The sequence below is a fragment of the Syngnathus scovelli genome, chromosome 1 (assembly GCF_024217435.2).
Source record: "Syngnathus scovelli strain Florida chromosome 1, RoL_Ssco_1.2, whole genome shotgun sequence".
NCBI lineage: Eukaryota > Metazoa > Chordata > Actinopteri > Syngnathiformes > Syngnathidae > Syngnathus > Syngnathus scovelli.
Genome location: NC_090847.1, coordinates 25,287,996 through 25,313,044, shown reverse-complemented (window position 1 = coordinate 25,313,044; position 25,049 = coordinate 25,287,996). Strand labels below are relative to the sequence as shown.

Below are 25,049 nucleotides of genomic sequence, written 5' to 3'. Positions count from 1 at the left end.
CGGGTACATGAGCTCTCGGAGGTTTATGCACGGCTGCTCGCGCACAAATGCGCCTCAACATGTGACACCGTCGCCAGACACGCTGAGGTGTACCTGCCGAATGGCCGCTCCGTTGCTACAAAATGACGAGAGGTGGGTTTTGCACACCTGTCCGTCCTCAAGTAACAAACAGCCTTTTACTGTCGTAAAAAAAAACCAAGATAGCCGTGTTTCTCGACTTTTATTGACCTAATTATCGTGGCACACCAAACAAAAAATCATTACAAAAAAGTAAACATTTTGTAAAGATTGTCAATTTACTCGTGATTTAATTATGGTATGAAATCTGAGCCTGCTTCCTTCAACGCAAAGTTATTGTTTTGTTATATGTAAAGGCAACTAGGCAAGTTAATTGTACATTCTGCCACCTAGTGGAAAAACTTTTTTCTGCCTGTCACAATACAGTGATCCCTCGCTACTTCGCGTTTCGTTTATGGCGGCTTCACTACATCGCGGATTTTTTTTCTGAATTAAAAAAACATTTAAAAGTCAAATAAAACTTCTAAATTGAGGAAACGTGTCTAACCTTTAGGACAATGTAGTATTGCTCCAAATGTTCGTTTACATTCCTTTAGAAGTCCGTTTTCGCGTGTTAGCACAATCACGAATTAGCATCTTTCCGCTAACTCGTTAGCCTGCCCAGTACTTCTTGTTGGTGACCGTACTTCGCAGATTTCACTTATCGGGGGTGGTTTTTGGAACCAATTATCCACCATAAACGAGGGATTACTGTACAGTGCTTTGCTGATAAAGATGAATGAAAAGCCTCTTTCGATCTCATCAGTCCAAATAATAAGCGGAGGATGAGGATGAGGAAGCGATGAGCAGGTTGAACTGTGATAGCTCATTTGGGTCGTTTTTAGCTAACCACTGGAAACAGCTAAACAGAGCATAAGATAGAGCCACAACATTTTATTTCCACACAAATCACAAACTTGTGTTGTCCCATGTGGGATGATGTGGTCTAAGTCAGACTCCTCGTCAGCAGTGGCCCTGGATTGCCAGGTTGGAGTCAAAAGTCTAAGTGGTTTATGTGCGTCTCTTTTTGTGGCACTGTAAAAACTGTATCGTGCTCCTCTGATTCTGGCGCTTTGTTGTTGGCCACTGCAGACATGGAACGGTCGCAGAATTTGTTAGCATTTGTTTGCGCCATTTTTGGCTAGCAGTAACTCAGCTGGTTACCTTGGTCATCCATGTTGAAGGCCTCAAAGTTGCCCGCAGGATCCCCTGTATGGTTTCCAGGAGCTGTCCGCTGTAAGTCAAAGGAGTACATCTACGAGGGACATGAGAAGATCACTGAACCATCCTCAAAGGTGAAGTTTGCCCATGTGCCGGTCTTACTCGGGATGACCTCCTCAGCAGTAAGAGGATGATGAGAAGGATGATGATCACCAGTAACAGCAGCACCAGGAGGATGGAACCTAAAGAGCGAGGGCGGCATCTCGTCAAGGGTCCCAACTGAACATGTTTGACATCAAAATCTTACCCCAGAAAGAAAGGGATCCCACGGGGGACGCTGAAAAAAACAATTGTCGGTAAAGCCATCTGTATTTAGTCCTGCTGAATGTCATTTTGACTTTACCTGTCTCTGTTGAGACATTTAGCGCTATAATGGAAACCACAATGGTGTCATACGCTGGTGTGGTCAGCTTCTTGTCGGGATCATGGACTTTATTGATCCGTGTCTTGGGTTGTGACCCAGGTGTTTGTCCCTATTCAATGAGCGTTAAAGATTTTTCAATGACAACAAGCTTTACGCACAGATAATTTTGGTGACATCAAGAAGTTGAAAGTGTCTCCTCAAATGAAATCTTGAAATTCTACATATACTTATTGAATGTCATTATTTTTTAAGGAGTACTAAAAAGTTAAAGAATGATTGTCACCGTTGATGTTGACAGCTCATCAGGTTGATTGGTCCAAGTTCGATTCTGATGGGTCGGCATTGGTCTTGTTGATGCGTCCGTGGTGGGGGCCGCTAACGTTTGAGCATCAGGAGCAAACATGGACAATACATGAGATGTGGACCGGCAGGAAGAACTCCATTTTGACTGTACCTGAAGTGTGGTCTCTTAACGTCTCTGTTTGGTTTAGTCCTTGGCAAACAGTTGCCGCTGTGAAAACTGTAAAGACCACACATGTTAAACTATATCGAGATATTTCATTTCAGTTTCCATTTATAGGATCCACGTAAACATTGCTGCACCCACCTAGCAAGAAGAGTCGACGGCTCATCTTCATTGCGGGCGAACAAAGATGTCGACGCAACTTCGGATCGCAAGCCCGCCGAAGAAACTCAGCAGCCCGTGTATTTTTACCACAGCGCTACGTGGGCGCAGTTTCAGGAAGTGAGATACCAACCACACGGTGAGAAAAGGCCACAAAGACACAGGATGTCATCTCGCTCTCGCTTCACTTATCACACAAACACGACATTGTCTCCTTTAGTCTAGATTGAGATCTTGAAATCAAGTCGGTTTTATTTATACAGCATTGATTGAGCTGCTGTCATAAGATCACAAATGCCAGCGACGAAAATAATTGTCTCGATAGAAGCTCAGAGTGGAGATGCTAAACCGCAGTGAGAGGAAACAGTTGAAGTGGCTCAGGCATCTGTTTAAGTCAGGTGTTCTGGATATGTAATACTGCGAGGAGGTCCAGAGGACCACCCAGAAGACACTGAATAAAGGTTTCCTGGTGGGCCTCGGAACGCATTGGAATCCTCCCCTGATGAAGCGGCTGGGGAAAGCGATGTCTCGGCTTTCCTGCCTAAAGTGCTTAAACCAGCAAGAAGATGGAATGCTGCCTTGCATGAGAAGGTCGAGGGAAGCAATGTTCTGTTTTTTTATAACATTTAATCGGCAGAGATCAAATGAGACGAAGGGTCATCACTTGTGTTCAACACAAAAAATTCAAGGGCTTCCAGGACTTATAAATATATAAATAAAATGACTGAAAGTGTCGTTTTCAGGTGAGGCTTATCTCTTCTACTCCTCTGTGGTCCAGTCTGGAGTGATGCTATGCTCCAACGCGATGGCGGCCAGCTCCTTCAGGAATTCTGCGAATAGGACGATGGCGAACACTCGGCTCTTATCTTGTGGTGGGATGGTTGGACACGGAGGCAGGAGACTTAAGTGGGGGGCTGCTAGAGAGTTCCTCACAGAACCATTGGGAAGAAGGCGGTCCAGATGTTCAACGCTCTGAGAGTGGAGGTTCTCTGGAACACATTCAGATATTCAATATTGACTTTTTGACTGGTGGCCACTGGAGGAATAATGCTGACTAACCTCGGATCTTGCTGTCATGGTCTTTAGCCAACAAGAACCTCCATGCCTGTCTTACCAGGGCGGGGTACTCTGGTCTGGTTTGGATGTAGCGCTCGATTTGATTGTGAAGTGACACCAGCACCTAACCACACACAGCATTCGGAGAGATTTTGAATATCTTGAGATACGAGTTCAATTTGTTCCGTGACTTGTAGCTCACAATGCATATCTCAAATCATCTTTCCCCATTGAAATGAAAGGAAATGCCATTAATCCATTCCAGTCGCCCCAAAAATAAGCCAACGATAATGAGGAAATTATGTTTGCATGTTACCTGGTATAGCGTAGACACACCAGCCTGCTGGTGTGTTTGTGTGCCCAACAGGAATGTTCTCAGCAAAGGTTGCGGGTACGATGCCAGCTGAGCCAGGATGCCCGTCACCAGCAGGTTGACGGCAATAGAGTTCTCCAGTAGGTTCTCCAGCCGGGACAGAAGGACACTGATAAAAGGCCCTGTGTGGGAGAGTGGGGAGAGTTATTGGAGAAATTTACGAAAAATTTCCAAAAATTAGTCTGCTCTGAGGATTTGAGTTGATAGAAGCTTGGGGGTAAGATGGTGAATACAACTAAATGGTTGTTTGGAGAAAGTTGAATCATTTTCCATCTGGAAGTTTGTGTCATGATGTGTGAACCCACCTGTAAATGGAACCTCGTGCCTCACCCCATCTTCGTCTTCGTCCTCCTCTATCATCTCCTCATCCCTTTCCTCTCCATCTTCACAATCCTCCTCTACCAGTTTTTGTTTGAGGGTTTGAATCCGCTTCGTGAAGGTGGAGATGTCATCCATGATGTTGTCGCACTCGGGCTCTGCCCCTAAAGAGCGCATTAGCTCGTGGTACTTGGAGAGGAAGTCGTCGTTGTCGCCCCGGACTTTGTTGCTGGGCAGATTTGGCGGCTGACATGTGGAGTCTGTTGGACGGCGATTGAGTGACGAGTGATTTTGCGCATTTGGGGCGCTGTCTACATTATAAACGTCAATACGATCCTTGATGTCCTCGTTTCTCCTCCTTCCAAGATCCTCACTCTGTCTTTCCTCCGTTCCCCCTTCCTCACTCACCCTCCGTGAGGACATGATGCAGTTGACAGTTTCATGGATCGTCCTTCCTGTTGTCATGGCTGAGACGCTGCCTCCACGTACTCGTCGATTCGCAGCCATCATTCTTTCCAATATAGCAGCCTTGGTGTCTTTTTGGGCGACGAGGTCATAGACCAGAACATCCTCCTCAAATTCATTCTCCTCCACATAGGCGCCTTGTACTAGCTTGATGGCGCTGCGTTGCATCTCTTGAATGTGGCGAGGAGGTAAGGGTGGTAGAGAAGGGACAGAGATGCCGATTGAAGACGACGGATCCTCAAACGCAAAAAGGTCATCCCACTCAAGCTCCAGAGCAATGTTTGCTCTTCCTGGCTGGTTACTCTTGGAGATGACATCTATGGAGCAAGAGGTCGGGGAGGCAGCAGCCGAGTCGCTCTTTAGTTGCCGTTCCATGTCGTCCTCATTTGTGTCGTCCGCTGCGCCAGATCTGTTTTGGAAAGGTGGTGGATTGTGACCGTCGTAAGGTGCCGACCAGCGCCGACATGCCCTGAGGGACGCCACAATTAATAATTAAGGTGAAATTCGAACACTAGCATAGCACCGTAATGGCACAACACTGTTTTTCTTATAGACCTAAGTCAAGCTCTCGACATTGTTTCTTAGCATCAGGCTGCCACCAGATGGCGCCAAAGCAATTTTTCTAATCTTGTTATCCGGCGGGATCACTAACCTGTTTGAGGTGGCGATGGCTTGTCGGGCGTCTGAGAGGTAATGCAGGTAGTTAACGTCCATGAGGAAGTCAGAGCTTCGCCAGTAACCAACGCTATCAGCCACCGACACATCTGACCATCACAGAGCACAAGTTTGAACGTCTCACTTATGTCACACCATCGCCAAATAATCATCACCTGCTCCTTTGGGCCAGTGGATGTGCTCTGAGGCTAAGTTTGTGTTCGGAAGGCGGACGGGGCACCAGGAGGGCAGGAGGAGCAGAAAAGAGGCGGCACTTGTGGAGTACCAGGTCTTGTGCTTTAAGGAGGACCTCTGCTTCCTGCTCAGATGGCTGCAAGCAATCAAGAACCTGAACACACACAATAGCGAGTCAGCTAAACAAGTGATGTATATTGGTCGCCCATAAAGCAGGCATTTCTTGAAATTTGGGTTCCAAATTTTTCTCGAGCTGACCTGAAAACGAGCTGCAGCATGACGTCCTCACAAAAGAGACCGATGAGCGTCCTGAACAGGGACAGCGACACCGTGCCGAGCTGAGGAGCACCAAGACCAGGTCATCACTTTGTTTTGGATCTGCTTTCAGCGGTATGTCCGGGGACGTTACCTGGAAAGGTGTGTTGACTCTGCTGACCAGCGTGTCAAGGATGTGTACGTTATCGTGGGCGTGCAGCAGGATGAAGGACAGGAAGGTCTGCAGGAGCGCAGGCTCAGAAATAGAGCGCAGGAACAGGTCCAGGTAGGCCGTGGTGGTCATGACCTCCTCCACAGTCAGCTTTACGTGGACGCACGGATACATTTTCAAAACTCGTGCAATCATGTTGAAAACTTCAAATGTTTTTGTGTACCTTATGCAGGGCAGGAGCCAACACCGGCACCAGGAACCCATTGTGGATGTAACTCAGCAGCTGGGAACGGATGGAAGGATGCGTCACCTAGGAGAAGGTCAGGATTAAGAACAATTTTGTTGTCTTTTCAAGACCAATAGATTTTGTGTCAGGCTCGGTGCATTACGCTGGTAACGGCGCTGCAGAAACCCAGCGAGTGCAGGAAGTGGACAAGAGCCGGAACCTGTTGACAAGCCAGAAGACCGGTATCATTTGCTCGTATGCAATAATGCACCTGAAGGTTTAGCGTTGTATGTGTGCAGTTGTCATGGTTACCTGTTGCCAGTCGGGCTGGTCTAGGCAGTGCCAGTCTTCACTGTAAACCTGCAACCTGGCCGGCAGAGAGGAGTAGAGGCCAGAAAGACCTGTGGCCAGAACCTGCACCCAGAACCTGGTATTTAGTACTGTCACTGCTAAATTACTGGCAATATTCAAAATGAAGACAAACTGTATTTTGATTTCAGTTTAAGTCCGTTTAAGTGCTGGGCTAGATCGCTACCTGGAGTTTGACACCTGCGCCTAGAGGTGAATACGGATCACAACACAAAACCGAACACGTAGATAAAAATTCCAGAGAGGATTACGTGGGAAAGATTTTTTTTTTTTTTATTCCTTAGCCTGTGTACAGGGGAGGAGCCACAGGTTCAACCGCAAATCAAAACAAGAACAGTAGCTCCTGCCTGCCATTCATATGCATCAGATTTGCTAATCCCGCTCTGGAGTGCCGGCCAATCTCGTGCTGATTTACTAATCTGCTCTCTACAAGAAGATTGAGGTCAGAGTGGTCACATGGCCTTAAATCTGAATGTGACATGTAACGTTGGTTGCCACGCATACTAGTACTCCTCAATCACTATGTAGGGTTTTTTATATTTTTTTTTTTGATAGTTATAGTGGACTTTATAGTTCACAAAGTCCACTCAAAATATTACTGATTAGGGAGTGTCAAAAACTAAATGATTTGGAGTGGAGTGACTGAATGGGGAAAGTGTCGAAACGAATAATTTAAAAAAAGAAATAAACACATGAAATAAGTGAGTGATTCGTTACCGGTATGTTTGAATTATTGCTAATGTTTTATATAATATTTTCAGTCTGCCGTAAACAATAGCTGATCATGGTTTCTCACCGGAGTGGCTGTTGGTGGAAAATGCACAGCGCCCTCGGGTGGCGTGGAGTACTCACAGCACTTCCTAAAATTTGACCTGGAGTAACTTTACTCAAACCAAACGCCTTGAGCTTGTTAGATTGTTCTATAACGTACGGCCGTGAGATCACAATGAACGCTGCCACCTCACTTGCCACCAGCAAGATTTTCTTTGAATCATGAAGAACGTTCACCAACTAACTTAAGGTCTTTTGTAGATGTGGTGGTGTTGTCCACTCATGGAGAATCCTATGTTGTGGGGGTGGGGGACTTACTGGGCAGAAGTACGTGTTCTGGGCAATGTGCTGGGCAACACGAGGCTCGGAGGCCGAAAGCGACATGATGAGCAGAAGAGCTTCTCTGGCCTGCTGACCTACCGGACCTTGTCTGAGGGAGATAAAGGTGCCTTTCAGAGTGTGCTGATTGAAATTATTTTCATTCAATGTGTGCATGTGTTCAAGAACCTGTGAGTGTACGGGATAAGGAGGGAGAAGAGCAGGAAGTTGGCAGCACCTTGGTCCTCGCTAGTGTGGAAGAACAGTTCCAGCACTGAGGGGTCCTTCACCAGAGCCACGCAGAGCTGGTACAACAGGAGGACAAGCTCTGCCTCGACACGGCCACCTGTGTCTGAAAAATTAAAGATGGTCAACCAAGGGGTAGGTTCTACCAAGATGGTGTAGCGTACCTGCGCCTGCGCCACCACAGGAGGCCAATAACGTCATGAGCGGCCGCAGCAGTGGCTTGTGGTGCAGTAGCGGCTGGTGGGCCTGGGTTAGGAGCATCTGGTACATCCTGAGCTGCTCCAGTTTCATGTCTTCGGTGAATTGTCGCCTTAAACTCCACAGGAACAGGCGCTCCATCACACCCTCTAGAACCACAAACTCTAAAATGGGACCCATCGCTCCTCCTGAGGATTGGGAACACCAGTAGGTTTGTTTATGTTTATTACTTCATGAAAGAGTGATCTTTTGAGCTCTCACCTTGACCCGCCTCCTCCTCCATGAGCAGGAACAACATGTGTTCCACGTAGTTCTGAACAGCACTGGCCTCATCGGCCGGGATGGACCCGAGGCGGGCACCGCCGCTGCCGGTGTTACCTGAGAGGAAACTCATCGCGCTGGTGCTGCCGCGACTCGGCTCGTGTTTCTCCAGGATCTTCACCACCTGGAGGCCAAGGACACCCGGTGAACTGGAGAAGCCATCACATGACACTGAAGCTATTTGGCATCACACGCTCACCTGCGCCCAGTGATTCTTAAACACGATCATGCAAGTCTCCGGGTCCACTCCTTGCAGAGTCAGCGACTTCCTGCGGTCGCCGCCGGCCACGGCCAAAGTCATCATCCTGACTTGCGGCTGGACGGTTACGGCATGTTGCGGGAGCGGCACGGGAATCCGGCCGTTGCTCTCAGCCCAGGAACTGCTGAATAGTGGGAATGTGTGTGATTGTGCACGAATGTGTGACTGTCTACATGTGCTGCTGCATCATTTGTGTTCAAATATCCGTCGTTTAAAATGTTAATGTAGCCTCGTAGATGCTATTTATTAGCTTGTCTATGGCGTCCTTGTATGTGCTAACAATAAAATAGCAGACTGAAAGGAAAAATAAAATACACAGCTCTTTGTTTGAAATTTAGTTAAGAAAACAAAACAAAACAGAAGGATGACAATTATATTGAAAAGCTTGTAAATCAGGTCACTTGTATCTCAAGTCAACAGTACCTCACGCCACCTTTCTCCTAAATTGTCCTAAACAGCAACAAGAGATTGCCAGCGACCAAACGTAAACAGGAAAATGGGAACGAGACCCACCCAGAGTGTTCTGGGACATTCCGTAAATTCCCCACTCTAAGAAATCCTCATAAGCACGTCCAGCGCTACTATAGTCGCTGAAAGAAACACCATCAAGTATTTACAAATGGTCACTTGCAAAACATTCCAAGGAAATCACAATGTCCCCTCACTGCTCAGCTATTTCGCCGACAGGCTACTCATGATGCCCTCACAAGAACAGAAGCCCAAACGTGTTTGTGGGGGAAGGAGATTAATCTCGAATGAGACGTGATGTTTAATCCCAAATGGCCCCTGTGTGCATGTGTGTGTGTGTGTGTGTGTGTGTACGCGTTGTCCCCATTAAACTCAGACTGTCACATGCCAACACACAACCAGAGATTAAATGCACAAACACAAAATTTTGTAGAGCTATGTCTGAGAAACATTTCTACACAGTGTATGTAAAAGATGAAAACAACAATGCATCATTTTATCAATTACATTTTCAACAATTTATTCATTTTAATATTAACAATAATAATTATAAACGTTGATTGTTGTTAATTGCCTGTGCCCAGAATTTTGGGACCCCCTGAATATAATATTTCAAGTCAAATGGAATTCAATTGTTTTTATTTACCTTGGCAGTTGTGATTTAGGGGGCTGGCTGTACTCCTGAGGGACGTCCCAAGTACTTTGTGAGCGCAGCTCAGCTCCTAGGGCTTTAAGCAATCCAGCTGTCAATCAATGCTGGGTCATTCTTGACCACGCCCACTGGCTCTAGCAGGCCACACCCTCGGAGAAACTGAAACACTCGTTGCTTTTATTTTCATTTGTTTGTCTTCGGACTCAGTTTTTTTTTAACTGCATTATTCAAATTCATATGAGATATATTCATATAATTATTTTGTTATTTTATAATGTTATTTATTAAATAATTTTTTGGATTTGAAATTTGTTATCACTAATATTCATAGCAGTTTGCGTTAAAGGCAACAGTACTTTGTTTGTTGAAAATGATGACAAAACTTTACCTTAAACACCACTAGCTTGATGCTAATATAGAATGGGGTGTGCCACAGATTGGCTAACGAATAGCATCAGTGTCAGTGTAACATATATTTGAATACAAACAGTTGTAGACTGACATAACAATCCTCACACATATATTTTTTATCCTCTGCAACAAATAATTTTTACTGCATTATTGATTATTTTGTGTTTTTCTGGGGGGGGGTCAGCAAAAAAGTATATGTACTCTCAATTCAGAGAATCTCCATTGTGGCGTAGAAGTATTTGTGAAGTACATCTACGACAAAATAAAACAACACCTAATTACGCCTCCTATTGGCTTACGTGAAGTCACGTGACCAAACCCCAACCTTTACGACAGCTGTTTTTGACTTTAAACGCGTCACCTGTCAACCAGCCAATAACGGAGCTCGTAGTTCCCAACTAAGTTAGTTCTTAGTGGGGTTTAACTTGTCCTCAAAACATTCTTTGGCGCGATTGTAACTTGATATCAAGGAGGTTGGAATAAAGTCGTTGTGAGGAGGGGGATTTTTTTTTTTTTTTTAGGGGGCGGGGGGGTTGCCACATCGCTGGAACACAAAGTGTGGAAAATGCGCATCATGCTCCTCGTTGCGCTGCAAGTTCTCAGCGCCGTGCTGGTGACGGCTTTGCCTCCGCGATGTGACACTGAAATTCGAGGTAATGTCTGCTTTGCTTTATAGTTCTTGTTTTGTTTTTGTTTGCCAATTTGAACCGTATTCCTCTACTTCCATGACGCGTGCAAGCTGCGTCAAAACGCACCGTCGTTGCGTTTCCTGCCTTCCTCCTCGAACCTTCCAGTCGACTATTACAACTTTTTCATAGTGAAAACTTTACCCCCGGTCCAATAATAAGTCGATATTGGACCGAGGCTCCATATTTCCTCACCGGGACTGTCTGTCATATTCGGGATTATTCATTTTGTTGACATTTTTTTTATTCCAGGTCCACAGTCCCGATAAAAAACAAAAGTAAAAATATAACATGGAGTTTAAGTTCAATGATAACAGAAACTGTTGTATTTAAAAAAAAAAAATGCACCAACAACGCGATTTTTTGCAAAGGCAAACCTTTTCAAGGATTTTTTTTATAATTAACATGGAAGCACAACTTAATGCTGAAACAATTGCCAAAATGTTGATTTGACAAGAAAACTGTCTGCATGTCTTCCAGGTCACTGCAAGCCAATCCTGGAAGAAAAACGTGAGTGTTAAACTCTTTCAAGGAGGAGCTCTCAAGACTTATAGCATTTCCCAACAATAAGTCACAATGTAGGAATGTGAGCCTGTGTCGCATGTGTCACATTTTTAGATGATCCACAGCTGCATGGAATGTTCACATTCTCATGTTTTAGCTCGCTTATCAAAACGCTCCATTGAAAAAATATTTGTCTGTTTAGTAATACATCAGTTGGAATATCTAATTGGCATGACGGACCAGCTTTTTTAGTTCATCTTTGATTTCAAATTGAAAGCGATGCAAGTCGCCACCTACAGGGATCTGTTAGTCATTACAGTGCTTTAAAACACTCGTTCGCTTGTAGTCATGTGACAGTCCATTTGATTTTGCATTTCAGCAAAATGCGAGGACATGCAGCTGTCGTATTGCGACAACATGGCGTACACGCAAACGCTCTTCCCCAATACGCTGGGCCACAACAGCCGGCAGGAGGCGGAGAGCGGCGTGGAGTATCTTCTCATGAGCGTGCTGGAAACGCTGCTGCGCAACGAGTGCCACCAGGAGGCACGCATGCTGGGCTGCTCCGTTCTGGCGCCACGCTGCGAGGGCGACAAGGTGCTCAAGCCCTGCCGGTGGGTCTGCGAGGCAACGCGCAAACGCTGCGTCCACGCCTTTGAGGCCATTGAGATGGCCTGGCCGTACTTTCTGGACTGCGATCGCTTTTTTGTGGCTGATGAAGAAGGATGCTACGACCCGCTCCATGACCTCAAAAGTGAGCGCTGTCCACACTGCATAGCTAATCTTTATTTTTTATTTATTTATTTTTTTAAAAATTGCATGCACTCACTTACAGGAACGTAGCGGCATGCCGGCAGGCGATAGATGTCACACCCAAAAACCTGTCTGTCTGTCTGTCTGTCTGTCTGTCTGTCTGTCTGTCTGTCTGTCTGTCTGTCTGTCTGTCTGTCTGTCTGTCTGTCTGTCTGTCTGTCTGTCTGTCTGTCTGTCTGTCTGTCTGTCTGTCTGTCTGTCTGTCTGTCTGTCTGTCTGTCTGTCTGTCTAATTTATTTATGGAACATCTACTGTTCCATGACCGCTCTGTATTGAATTTGAAATACTAAATGACATCATTGTCGTCATCCTCCTTGTCTTGCTTGCCAATATTTTACTGTCATGTAGTTAATCAATTGGCAAAGAAATGCAAATACCAAAAAAAGTCTTCCTTGACGTCTTGTTTTTGGAAAAGTTTCTTTGGCATGTCTGAGTTCCTGTTTCGCATTCAAATGCGACTCAACTGATTGGAAACCATTCGAGTAAGAAAAAACGTCTGCTAAGCTCAGGGAAAGTTCATTTCTTTGCAGTTACGGAATGCTCCCATCTGGCATGCACACGCACTCGCCTGGCTCCAAGAAAGTCTGAACCGAAGGCCAGATTTCCCGGGCCTCCTTTTCTTGTCCTCCATCTGTTTTCATTGGACGCTTGTTTACATTTCATTCCGATCTTGTTTTGCTCTCACGTGACACGAGCTCAGCGCCAAGAAATAATCTTTTTTTAACTATCTATTTATCATTCCTCTTTCAATCTGTGTCGGAAAGTGGTGTAGCAATATCAGAAAAAAAGTTGGAAGATTAAAAAGAAAATAGATTTTGGTTGCTGGATGCTAGTTGTTTAACTTTCCTTTTTTCTGGCAGCGCAATCTGACATCGATGACGACTACATGTTCCTGGACGTACCCCCGGTGGATCCGGCTCTGAAAATCAAATTCACGTATCACTCCAACTCCCAGCTCAACAGCATTTTGAAAAGAACGGAGCAGGAATGTTCCGACATCGCCAGAACTTACAGTATCGGTCGCAGCAACGAGGGCAAGGAGCTACTGGTCATCGAGTTCTCCGACAGCCCCGGACAACACGAGTTGCGTAAGTGCAAATAATCCATTTGTGTTGTCTGGAAATGTGAAGATATTACACACGTACTTATTTTTTATTTGACTATCTTTCCTCTCACTAAATTCAAAGCTTTAGCTGATCTTGGTAAGCATTCTTTAAATAACTTCTGCCAGACAGTTCGGCACCAGGATTGTTTAAGTTCTAGCACGTAAAAGTCACACAGTTGTAAACATTTGTCAATTATAGGCTGGAGTGCACATACTAACGATTTTGAAATGAGCACCAGAGATTGTTGTTTGGTGCTCACAACTTTGCAAAATTTCTACAAGTAGACACTTTTGTTTAATCGTTAAAGAATAAATAGCTGGCAGAAAATGTTGGGCCGGCCCGCCATTTTGGATTTTTCTCACACAATCTTGTTAGCAAAAATAAAACCTCAAAGAAATTCACTTGTCATATGAGCAAATATTTTTTTTGTGCAGTGGAGCCGGAAATGAAGTTTGTTGCCAACATGCACGGAGACGAAGTGGTGGGTCGCCAGTTGCTGGTGTACCTGGCGCAGTACCTGTGCTCCGAGTATCGTCTGGGCAACGAGCGTGTGCGCACGCTGGTCAACACCACACGTATCCACATCTTGCCTTCCATGAATCCCGACGGTTTCGAGATGGCGTTTTCCGGCCTCCAGGACAGGAGCAGCGGCACCGATGACGACGACGATGGAATGGTCAGTACTGTAGTGCGAGAAACCGGCGGAGCTAGGATTTTTTTCCTTAGGAGGGATGTAGGGCGGGCCAAAGGATTTCTCATGGGGTCCACAAAAAAATTACAAATCCCAAAGAATTCTCAGACGGATGGGTGAAAATGTGGAAAATGTGGAAAATAATTTAGAAAATACCCAAAAGTCAATTACTTTATTATCCGGCCTGGCACCTTGGTGGAGTTGGGTCCAAGCATATATCAGGGGGGGCAGTGCCCCTGTGGCCCCCCCTTCTAGCTCAGCCAGGGGTTGTAACTTCCATTGCATTTATTCTGAAAGAACTATTTGTTTTTAAGCACTTATTTCAGTACAAATTATTTTGCGTACAATCGATTTTAATGAAATCGTTATCTAAATACAGTTTTTTATTTTCCAAAATGAAGCAAGTTAATGTTCAAAACTGCGCATCATGTTACATTGGCTTACAAAATTTAATAATACGTTTTACTCTTTTTTCGATTAACACCTGGGCACAACTGTATTTTAACGTTGCTCATTTTGGTAGCCTGTCAAAGGTTTGCAAACCACAACGCTGTAGTTTGTATTTTGTGTGCATCTTCCAGGGTCGCGCCTATAGTCCATCCAACGTGGGCCGGAACAATGCCCAGAACATCGACCTGAACAAAAACTTCCCCGATTTGACCTCCATCGTTTACAGCCACCGCCGCCACCAAAGAGGCTACCGCACGGACCACGTTCCAATCCCTGACCATTACTGGTTTGGCAAGGTACGGTGTGACCTTTGATCTATCCGGCACGTGTACCTGTCTCACATGGACTCAACCGGTTCCCTTTCTCGCTCGGGATCAAGGTGGCGCCAGAGACGTACGCTGTGATGAAATGGATCCGCTCCATCCCGTTTGTCCTCTCGGCTAACTTCCATGGCGGCGACTTGGTGGTGTCCTACCCGTATGATCGCTCTAAGCATCCACTGGATCTTAATCTGTTTTCCCCCACGCCGGATGACAAGGTCAATTTTTTCTTTCTGCATTGGTCTGGTATTTTATCATCCCATTTCTAAATATTTTGCAAGTATTTACATTTTTTAATTGTGATTCTAAGAAATCACAATTGTAGGATCATGTAAGTTTGTATTCCTTTTTGCTTTGGGCATAAGGCAAATGAATATTTTTTCAGGTATTTAAGTTTCTGTCCAGAAGCTACGCCAGCACGCATGAAAGCATGTACACCGGGAACACTCGATGTGGCTCGGCTTACTCCCACAGTCACAGAGGAACGGTGAACGGAGCGCAGTGGGCCAGCAACGCAGGAGGTGATGCAGTGCTGGATGTTTCCACTAGAGGGAGCCAAATAACCAAAGTTGCCCCACTTATTCTCTGGTTAACAATGCAGTGGTTTTTTTTGCCAGGCATGCAAGACTTCAACTACCTCCACACCAACTGCTTCGAGGTGACCGTCGAGTTGGGCTGCGAGAAGTTCCCGCCCGAGGAGGATTTGTTTATCAGCTGGCATGAAAACCAAGAGGCGTTTTTGTCGTTTATAGAAGCAGTAAGCAAACTTGGCCTTTCTGCTTTTCTTTTTTGGTTGCCTTTAAAAAAAAAATACAATCCTCCTTAGGTCCATCGTGGTATTAAAGGCATCGTAAAAGACGTGGAAGGAAACGGAATCAAAGATGCGAGGGTGTCTGTGCGAGGAATACGCCATGACATCCTCACAGGTAATTTGAGTTCACCTGCTTGTGTTTTTAGCATCATTGTATGCAACGATTGAAAAGTTAGAGAGTTAGGTCATGGTTAGTCAACTTTTTGTTGATTGATTTTCTCAAGAAGTCTAAAAAAAAATCCACACACCCTTTTCTTCCTCAAATAGCTGAAAACGGAGAATACTGGCGCCTCTTGACTCCGGGCATTCACATCGTGTCGGCGTCCGCGCCCGGTTACGCTCGAGCGGCCAAGAAAATTCACCTTCCTCCCATGATGCACTCTGCCGGACGGGTGGACTTCATCCTGGAGAAGGCGGATCTGGATCCCACCAAGCTGGAAGAGGAGGCGGAGGCGGTCGCCGCCTACCAACGCTTCGACCCCAACAACCAGTACGAACGCTACACCCAGATGGCGGAAGTGAGCCAACCACGCACCGAGAGAGTGGTGAAGCCCTGGTGGTGGAACTACTTTGTCCTGCCGGGGTCGCCCTCTCCCAACTGGCTGCTCTTGAGCCACTAGCTCACGTTTTCATGCTTAATGCTTTGTTCTTCTGTATTGCCTGATTACATTTGTGCACCTTATTTCGCCATTCATCTACTTGTACAGTCAACTCAACCTCCATTTATTGCATTTCCTTGTGATCAGTGTTGTAGTTTAACCCGGCCCACATGCTTTAAATGCATGAAACCCTTTTAAAACTCAGCTAAACTTATTAAAACACATTTTTTTAAGTATCTCCAGGGCCTCACTCTCTCACTGTCAAGAAAATTGAGTATAGCATTGTGAGTCTAGCATTATTAGAAGGAAAATGAAAATGACTCTAGCTCACACAGTTCTTTAAAATAATATTCAAAACGTGCACGCTTCAAGCTGTGTATTAGTCACATAAAAAAGAGAACTAAACATTATTTTGTTCAAACAAACCATATTTCATCGAATGAAAGTCTGTCTTGATGCCAATGTATAAAATGAAATGCCGCCGAAGGGAAATAAGCATCAATTATGGGTGTCAAACTCGTTTTTTTTTTTTTTTTTTTTTTTTTTTTGAGTGGGGCGTTTTGGCCTCAAAATGTTCCTGCATCTGATTTAATAAAGGAATAAAAAAAAAATAAAAATCATGAATCGCAATACAGTGGTCAAAGTGTACCACTTTTGCTGTTCAGTTTGTAAAAAAAAAAAAAAAAAAACGTGGCTCAAGTCCACAATTGTGTGTTTGATTTGATAATATAAAAAAATTATTTATATTTCATGATTTCCAAGGAGGATTCGTTTCGTTGACTGCAACATAATGACATCACTTCTGTCAGTGTTGAGTGTGACTCGAGGCAACACTGTGTTGTTTTCCATCCAGGACCACAACATGATTTATGGCTTGTGGTCACACTGTCCTGTCAATTACATGTCATGACTAACACATAAAAGGTAGCCAAATTCAGAAACCAACGTAAATAATGCTGATAAACGACGAGCTTTGAAGCCTTCACATTTTTAACATAGTATTGTTTCCGACAACAACGTGCAAAAGCGGCCTAAATCACAGTGCTAAGTTTCAAATTGTTCTGGCCTTCACTCGTAATGCCTTTTTTCGCCATTTTTTTTTTTTTTTTTTTAGGGCAAAGAGATCTTGGTAATAATACAAGGTTAAATAAAGGTTATTGTACGTCATTACAAAGTGTAGTAGTCAATTACGATTGGGTCATACCAAAAGGATTGAGGGGACGGGGCGGAAGAGAATCGTCAGGTAATTCCCATCGTTTATTTTATTTTTTATTTTTTCAAAAAGATGTGCATGTGTGTGTTGGGGGGGCTTTCACGCATCATTTTATAAAGTCTCTTAATCAACGTAACGTTATTGTTTGTAGTTATTAATTAATATATGTGATGCGTTATCGAAGCCATCTAGCTATCGCCCCACCCCTTTACAGCCGTCGTAATGGTTCATGCTACTGTCTTGAGGCGGCAAATTTGGTGAGTAGCACGTAGTTTGTAATTCAGAGTATTTAATGTCTATAAAACAAAACTTCGATATCCTTTCGTGAGTTACGTTCTCTAAAACCCAACAAGACAATATGCCAGATAAGTATGAATTATATGAGGCTAGTTTTAGTTAGTTTTAGTGAACATATTAACCATGTTAGCTTGTGCTACCGAGTTCCATTGCAATGAGCGAGGACTTCGTCTTTTCGTGCCCGTCGTGACGTGCCTAAGCAATTAATTCAAGTTAATTTAAAAGTTATTTTGTCGTGACCCGGAATTCGCCAGCGTTATTCTGCTCTGAATCTTGTGAAAACTCGCCACCTACCGTTAAATTGTCGTGAATGGGGATCGAACTTTCGAGAATCAATGCTTTATTTGCCATATTTGAATGTTATGTCATGTTAGAATCAGATTTCTTCTTGTCATGTTTTCTCACTTTTTGTTGCTTTATGTTTGAGGTGTCTGAAAAAGGTCAATTAAAGAGCACCTGTGGTGTGTTCTCACTTGTGTAAATGTCAAAACATTTGGAATGGAAACTGAAATGATTTCACCGTGTTTGTTATTGATTGAAGACCAAAATGAAGACAGTTGGAAGAAAGCACAAGAGCGCTCAGATATCCGACATTCAAGCGTTTAGTCGAGGCTAACATGAAAGTGGAAGAGACACAACATGTGACCCCGGCCTGATTTGTGAATAACACCCGCAGCCACCGGGAGCCTTGTCTGTGCCCATCTCATCTAGAGGCCAACCACACTGAAAGCGACACCGCAAACAGGCCGGAAAGGTCGCGCACTTCCTTCCCCCACTTATATTTCTTTTGTGTTTTTCCAGACACGAGCGACAATGAATGGCATCACACAACTGCTGTCTTCGGAGCAGAAGCGAAGACGTTGAAGGTAAATGTCAACATTCCAGTCAGTGAGGTCTTCTTTTAGTTAGCCTCACATTTTGCAGGTGATATTGTATGTTGTATGGAATTTACGCCTCTATTAGGTCATTATGAAAAAATACTGTAGCCGGAAAAAATACTTGGTCGTATAAAAGAACATGGCAGTTCGCCGCTTGGAGCGACCGTGAGTCGGCAGCAGCTGGCCGAAATGTGGCAGCGAGTGTCGGACCGAATCAGCGCACGCTTCTCAGGGTTCCTTCGGCCGAGACCCGCGGCCTCTTGTTTTTCCTGCCCCCTTTTCTCAAAAGCAGCTGCACTTATGGGGGTGACAACCTTGAGCACCAGCTAATCACCTCGGGGGAAAAAAGGAACAACTAAACACCCAACATAGTGTAGCCTGGAGAAAAAAGGTTGTGCTGTAATGATATAATAGCTATAATCATATACACCCAAACAGTCACACCAGTATTGTTATTCTTTGCTCATTTTTTGCTGTAAATTTTAGCATTTGTGTCGTATTCAGCTGATAATTTTGGTATGTCGTCTTTCCAATTTTACAAGCCTCACTTTGGCTAATCAGCTATCAAAATTAGACAAAATGGATTCCACTGCAGTTGAGTATATTCAGCATGTGCAAGAAAAACTGAAATGAGGCAAAACGAATTCAAAGTAATTTACAAATTCAAAGAATAACATGTTGGTTTTTAAATCCAATTAATCCATAATTATAAGATTAATCAATTAAAATAATAGTTTTAGCAAGTCAATACATCCGAGTGCATCGTAGCTGGCGGCGGTTTCCGTAATAGACAGCGTGTGGGCTCTTGACAAGAACGAGGCAGAAACAAACACCTTTGCGCTTGCTAATACGGGCTATTAGGTAATGGTTTCCTCTTCTTGTCATCATCCATCATAATTACACCGCCGTTTCTTCACCTTGCTCCCATTTGTGGTCTTGAGATCAAACAGTCGTGCTGACGGAGCGGAGCTAATATGTCACATGTGTTGCTTTAGCGGTAGCGGCTTCTGCCTGGGGCTAAAACGCAAAGACAGGCTTTGCCAAACTTTTTCAGCTCAACACCAAAACTTGGTGCAGTCTGAATAATGTGACATCAACATATATCTTAGAGTTGATCATATCATTCTTATAGTGCATCGTTCTGGTAGTTTGTTTTATTCTTACCCAAAAGTGTCAATACAATCACTTTGAGTTGGGCAAAGTCAGACTTTGTGCCTCCTGGTCACATGTTTGTCAGTCGATAAGCTTCCATTAAGAGCGGCTTGGCTGTCAAAGCAACCTGTGACCCCCCTCTCCTCTCGCCCCCTTGGAGCCCAACTGGCCTGTGATGTCCGTATCAATATGAATTCCAGCCTCCTTTACAATTCCCACTGTCCATTAGTGTCAAGTATCAGTTTCCTCCCATGTGCTATCGATTCCCGTATGTGTTCTGGTCTTAAAAACACCTCGCAAGCGCTTCTGGAGTCTCTTTATAGAGTCAGCGGTAGTCAATTGTGTCGTATTAGAAGTCGTATTAAGTGATTCCGGTGATTCTGCCCTCGTTTCTTCCTCTAGCATAATATTTTTTTTTCTGAAATGTTCGAGCTCTAAATAGCAACTCAGGGTAAAATCCATACTGTGCAAGCTTTGATTGGTGAAACTTAAAAAACAAAATGAAAATGTCTTAAGCTGTTCCTGATTAACTTGCTGTTGACTAATATTATTGAACATGACAAACAAACAAAATGAAAACCTTCACAAGGTGTCACTGTAAGCCACAGCTCACGCCCAGGCACTCACACGCAGGCTAACCTGACTCCAGCTGCTGATGTCACTCACTAGGCCACGCCCCATAAACGCTCACACCTAACACATGGCATCTGCCGTGCATTTTTTTACTTTCTCGTTTGTTTTGTATTTATGTTAATCGGTGCTATATTTCCTTTAAAAACAATAAAGGACAACAAAAATATTAACTTTATTATAATACCAGCTAAATGTAAAGTTGCACGTTACAGGAATAAAAGTGTTATATTATGGGGGTGTAATTTTATGATGCCTGTCACATATTTAGCTACTTGGGAGGCCCTTTGGGATGAGCATGGTTAACCTTTGGCCTCAGTCATGTCGCCGCCACACGCGCCTTTCATCTGATACACCCGGGTTGTAATCCCTCAGCCCCCATTCAATTTAAAGAGAGCCTCTGTCACTGCAGACCGCAACGTCCACCACAGCCCACTGATCAATAAGTGCCCTGAAAGCCTCTGAGGAAGGCCGCCGTCCCCTCCGGTCGTGATCCCCTTTCGTCTCCTAATGAATGGGCTCTTGTTTAGGATGTAAAGTGCCGTGTCACTCAGGCCCTCGGAGTGCATGCAAACGAGCGCCTTCTCGTGTCTCTTCAAAATAAGAGTATAGATTCTGTTGTACCAAGTGTTATTAAGAACACCCTGAAATAAAAATAAAAAACCCCATGAAATTCTCAATACAAATGTTGCACAAGATCTTACAAAATAATTTATATATTACAAGAAAAAAGTTGTAATAGTGCTATGAAATGAAATTGTTGCGTTCTAAAATTGAATTGAACTGATTTGAAACGGAAATAACAGAGAAAATCGTAATATTACGAGAATTAATCCGGGACGTTACAAGAGTTTGGAACTTTGTGAAATGACCTGAATTGAAACATAAATTACATGGTGAATGTTGTAATTTTAGAAAAACTAAGCCTTAAAATTATGTTTTGTACTGACCTGACCTGAAATGTAAATTACAGTACAGCAAAATATTGCGAGTCATAAAGTTACAAGAATAAGCTTGGGATGTTATGACAATTAAGATGGAAAGAATAAAGTACGTAAAATTGTAACATTAAAGCATAAAAAAACACACAAACTTAAAATTATGAGAATGAAATTGTAACACAATACTAAGAACGTGAGTAAAGTGAAGCGGATACTTTTCAACCTCTCATTGACGCAAAGTTTTATCAGCCATGAGCAATAAGGGTTGCATTATCACTTGCATGTAATGCCGAATTGAAAGCATGTGACGCTCAAACCTGACGTGCTGACAGCCGTAAGGGGATGCAAATGGTAGGGGTAGGTTGGAATGAATATGTACCCTGACTGAAAATCAAACTTTGTTGTCGCCGGTGGCTGCGGCTCAGTTGCACGTACGAAACATAATGTGCATATGGTGTCCAGAATTTGGAGAGCCTCCTTGATCAGAATGTATTGGATTTGTCTTCACCTCTGACAGATGGATCTGGGCGGGGATTGGGACGGGTGGGGGGGGGGGTCGGCCACAAAATGTGTCAAAAGTGTCCGACAGCCCAAGCGCCTGGAAGTCTGGCGAGCGGCTAAAACCCCCTTCGGCGTCATCCGCAAGCCAAACGCTTTTTAGCGATACTAATAATATGACGCAATAACTTTCGTCACATTGGTTGATTTGCTTGGACTTCCAAAGCCAGACGAGTCAAAACCCTCCAGGGTGAAAGCTTTATTTTGAACTGTAACAGACAATTTTAAAACTGTAAAAAGTTGCAATCACAGAGGTGCCTTGAGATCTCATGTTTGCACTCACAAGACAAAGGAAAAAAATGTCCACCCGTACTTTGAAAAGCAGTCGAGTGACTGCAGCTTTACTACAATCGAATACAAACATGTTCCTTGTTTGAAATGTGAACAAAATCACCCCCAAAATGCATGCCATGCATTCAAATGTAGAAAAAAACGCATTTGGTGGATCGACCGACCGAATGCAAAACATTCTTAATGAATCGCGTTGTTTTGTAACTCAACAATTATTAGACGATTTATCGTGCAATCAATTAACTGGCAAAGTTTCACAAACTGATTTGAAGGCTCATTGTGATTTGATGTGCTGATCCCCAACCACCTGCACCTAACTGGTTCGAAAATGATTTTTTGTAGCATTTTTTCCACCGCTCCATGTCAGCGACTTTTAGCGACAGGTGGAGCAATTCAATGTTCTTCCACTAGATAGCAGAATGTACAGTTTTCATTTGCACATTCACGCGGGAGAATAATGGCCAAAAACGTCTGCCACATTTTACGATAAGTTTGCGAGTACAACGAAACGAGATCATCATTATATTGTGGTAATACTGTTTGTTAGGTACTTTAAAACATCGAAATGATAGACTTCTTGAAACGATTTTTGACATGCCCACAAAATTTCTTTTTCCAAAGTCATTCTGCCTCTTGACTTTGATATTTAGAATATTGTGTTCCATAAAACATCCTCTGCCAACATGCGTTGACAAGAACTCAAATGTTTTGTTTTTCGCGGTGCGGATTTACTCATCTATCTGCATCGAAAAGTCCGAAACATTTGGCCGCGTTGGAGAAGTAGATGGTGTTGGGGTAGAAGACGGGGAAGGCCGTCGGAAGCAGATGTCCGCCCAGTAGACAGTCACTCTCTTTGTAAAAGTTGCGCACCGGCGCGCAGCCCGGCCCGTCGTCGTCCGCCGACAGCTGCCTCTTGAGCTTATTGCGTCGGTTTTGGAACCAGATCTTCACCTGCGTCTCTGTGAGCTGCAGCGTGCTGGCCAGGCCCGCTCGCTCGGAGCTGCTCAGGTAGCGCTTCATGTCGAACGTGGCCTCCAGCTGGAAGATCTGCCTCTTGGAAAAAATGGTGCGCGTCTTCTTCTTGCTGGAGCCGGCGCCAGCTGCGGCGGGCCGCGCTTCCGACGTGTTGCTGAGGGCTGTGGATCAAAAGGACAATGTCACTATCACCTTCGTTTTTTCTTCTTTTCCGAGTGTTACTCAACAGTCCAAAAGTGGAAAAGAGACTTATTTTGTGATTTGTTTTGAAATCAAACACAAAAAATGTAATGTATTTTTGCCCGTGCTCGTTATTAAGTGACAGATTAAATCAAATTCATCCCGTGTTGGACCATTTTTAATTTTCATAGTTGTTTTATCAGCCTAAAGTTCAATTATGCAAAAAAGGTAATTTCAGGAGGGTTGTGTCAGATTTAATAATATCCATCACGTTCAGTTTTATCAGTCTCAAATAGCCTTCAGTGTTTCTAATAATCGATGTGTATATATTATAAAGATGTATAAGATTGGTTTAATTTTTGTCCTGTTTTAACTAAATCGCCCAGTTTGAGTGATAAATTATCCCCCCTGAATATTTTTTTAAATGTAATACTTGGACAATGTTTGCTATATGTCTTTGTGCACTCACTCGTAATGATCATTTTGTTTTATTTAACAAATGTCCATGGACTTCAGATTTTTTTTCTGTAGAAAGCAACAAAGCATTTTCATTTTGCTTTTTTCAACAATTCTGAAAATAAGAATTTCAGGTTGTAAACGTTGTATTTGTTTCCCCACATGATAAATTTTTATATATGAATCTTCCAGTGACCATCAAAATCATCTTTACTTATATATTGTCTGCCTCATATATTATTTTATGATTTTATCTATTATAATTGACATATGTATTGTGGGTATTTATTATCATGTTTGTTTCTTATTTGTAACTAGAACTCAATGTGAAATGAGACGCTGGTGAGAGTCATTCAAGAAACCAAAAAGATTGGAGGCTCTTGACTGCCCGATGTGCAGAAGCGCGCTCGAGGAACCAAGTATAAGTAAGTTTTTTTTTTTAGTTTTTTTTTTTTTTAAAACAAATGTGAAGCAGCTCATTTTGATGAATCAATCAAAAGTTAAAATAAATCTGATATGCATTAAAACAAAAATTCTTATAATTATTATTACTAGTAGTAGCAGCAGAAATGTTCAGGCCAGGCCTGTTCCTTATTACTAAATTGCCTTTATGGTCGCCTTAATATTAACTAAAACAATAATAATAATAATAATAACACTAACAATGGTATGATTAGCTTTTTTAATTTTATTAGTTTTAGTGCTTGAATGTAGAAGGGCTTTGTTCATTTTGCAAAATGGCCTTTTATAGCGGCATTATTTTTTTAAATTATTATCATTATTATTATCATTGTTAGTGTTGGTGGTGCTCTCGTAGTCATGCTGGTAAAGGATGACAACCCTAATTTTTATTTTTTTTCCTCTGCTGTGCTTAGGGGCCGTCTTAAATTATTCTCGTTTTAGTTGATGTTTCTGTCAATTCAAAGCGAAAGTGAATGCAATAAGTTTGTCAGCCAGGTCGCTCACCTGTTTCCCGGGATCCACCCTCGCACCGCCTCCGGGTGTCCCACACCTCATCATAGGTGTCCTTTACATGCCCGTCCTGCCGGGAATCATCCGTCCCCGGCCTCAAGTTGAGAATATTGTCGATGGTGAAGTTAAGAGAAGCGCTCCGACCGTCGCCGTTCCCCTTGCTCATATTCCTCGCCGTGTCCCGATGTAAATCCAGTTCAGACGGGGGGCGCGCGTTGCCGCCAGCCGCATGGCTACAGAGCGCGCTCGGAAGTGGCCTGCCGTTTCTCGCACGACCCCAAAAGGCTGCTGCGTTTTCATAGGGTCAGCTTGTGGGCAGGGCTTCAGGACGGCTGCCATGTTGAAACACTTTACAGTACAGTGAATACGAAGGGGGTTTGGGGCGCACCGCAATTTGAAAATTCCTCTGCCCACCACAGAGTTTTGGATAACTGCGAGCGGGTGAGAATAGGCATAAGAGAATATTTTACTTATTTAAAGTTTGTTTGAATAACTTTGTATGATTTAATGTTTAAGCATGTTCAAAACGTGT

General features: G+C 43.6%; 4 protein-coding genes and 1 long non-coding RNA gene across 6 annotated transcripts; 2 read left to right on the top strand and 3 right to left on the bottom strand.

Annotated features, from left to right (window-relative positions):
• Positions 1-14: 14 nt before the first annotated feature.
• LOC125978082 (uncharacterized) lies at positions 15-8,322 on the top strand. 2 transcript variants are annotated; one of them, XR_011085606.1, is made up of 10 exons: positions 15-132; positions 2,223-2,406; positions 5,717-5,869; positions 5,988-6,075; positions 6,281-6,411; positions 6,482-6,542; positions 6,635-6,792; positions 7,626-7,820; positions 8,010-8,090; positions 8,173-8,322. It is a non-coding gene; the product is annotated as an uncharacterized lncRNA (long non-coding RNA). The 2 variants fall into 2 exon arrangements; XR_011085607.1 differs by having other exon boundaries at positions 8,010-8,094; positions 8,173-8,301.
• Positions 932-2,392, bottom strand: LOC125978012 (uncharacterized). Its single transcript, XM_049735014.1, has 8 exons — positions 2,250-2,392; positions 2,097-2,162; positions 1,926-2,017; positions 1,622-1,751; positions 1,526-1,555; positions 1,381-1,460; positions 1,222-1,312; positions 932-1,143 (listed from the first exon to the last, which is right to left on the bottom strand). The coding sequence occupies exons 1-8, from the start codon at positions 2,278-2,280 to the stop codon at positions 1,052-1,054; spliced, it is 612 nt and encodes a 203-aa protein (XP_049590971.1). The 5' UTR covers positions 2,281-2,392; the 3' UTR covers positions 932-1,051.
• LOC125977715 (FHF complex subunit HOOK-interacting protein 1A) lies at positions 2,571-8,544 on the bottom strand. The gene is made up of 16 exons (XM_049734573.2): positions 8,404-8,544; positions 8,145-8,328; positions 7,850-8,071; positions 7,629-7,791; positions 7,440-7,551; positions 6,294-6,395; positions 6,145-6,201; positions 5,979-6,065; positions 5,738-5,905; positions 5,587-5,666; positions 5,310-5,482; positions 5,132-5,243; positions 4,002-4,948; positions 3,640-3,818; positions 3,327-3,447; positions 2,571-3,256 (listed from the first exon to the last, which is right to left on the bottom strand). Exons 1-16 carry the CDS (start codon positions 8,506-8,508, stop codon positions 3,027-3,029), a joined length of 3,042 nt encoding a protein of 1,013 aa, XP_049590530.1. The 5' UTR covers positions 8,509-8,544; the 3' UTR covers positions 2,571-3,026.
• A 1,950-nt stretch (positions 8,545-10,494) lies between these two features.
• LOC125992178 (carboxypeptidase Z) lies at positions 10,495-16,681 on the top strand. Its single transcript, XM_049760874.2, has 11 exons — positions 10,495-10,647; positions 11,161-11,190; positions 11,564-11,938; positions 12,858-13,085; positions 13,538-13,779; positions 14,376-14,540; positions 14,624-14,782; positions 14,950-15,085; positions 15,182-15,321; positions 15,391-15,490; positions 15,643-16,681. The coding sequence occupies exons 1-11, from the start codon at positions 10,560-10,562 to the stop codon at positions 15,993-15,995; spliced, it is 2,016 nt and encodes a 671-aa protein (XP_049616831.1). The 5' UTR covers positions 10,495-10,559; the 3' UTR covers positions 15,996-16,681.
• Positions 16,682-22,122: 5,441 nt separating this feature from the next.
• On the bottom strand, positions 22,123-24,751 carry LOC125993142 (homeobox protein HMX1-like). The gene is made up of 2 exons (XM_049761885.2): positions 24,512-24,751; positions 22,123-23,070 (listed from the first exon to the last, which is right to left on the bottom strand). Exons 1-2 carry the CDS (start codon positions 24,681-24,683, stop codon positions 22,667-22,669), a joined length of 576 nt encoding a protein of 191 aa, XP_049617842.1. The 5' UTR covers positions 24,684-24,751; the 3' UTR covers positions 22,123-22,666.
• Between the last annotated feature and the right edge of the window lie 298 nt (positions 24,752-25,049).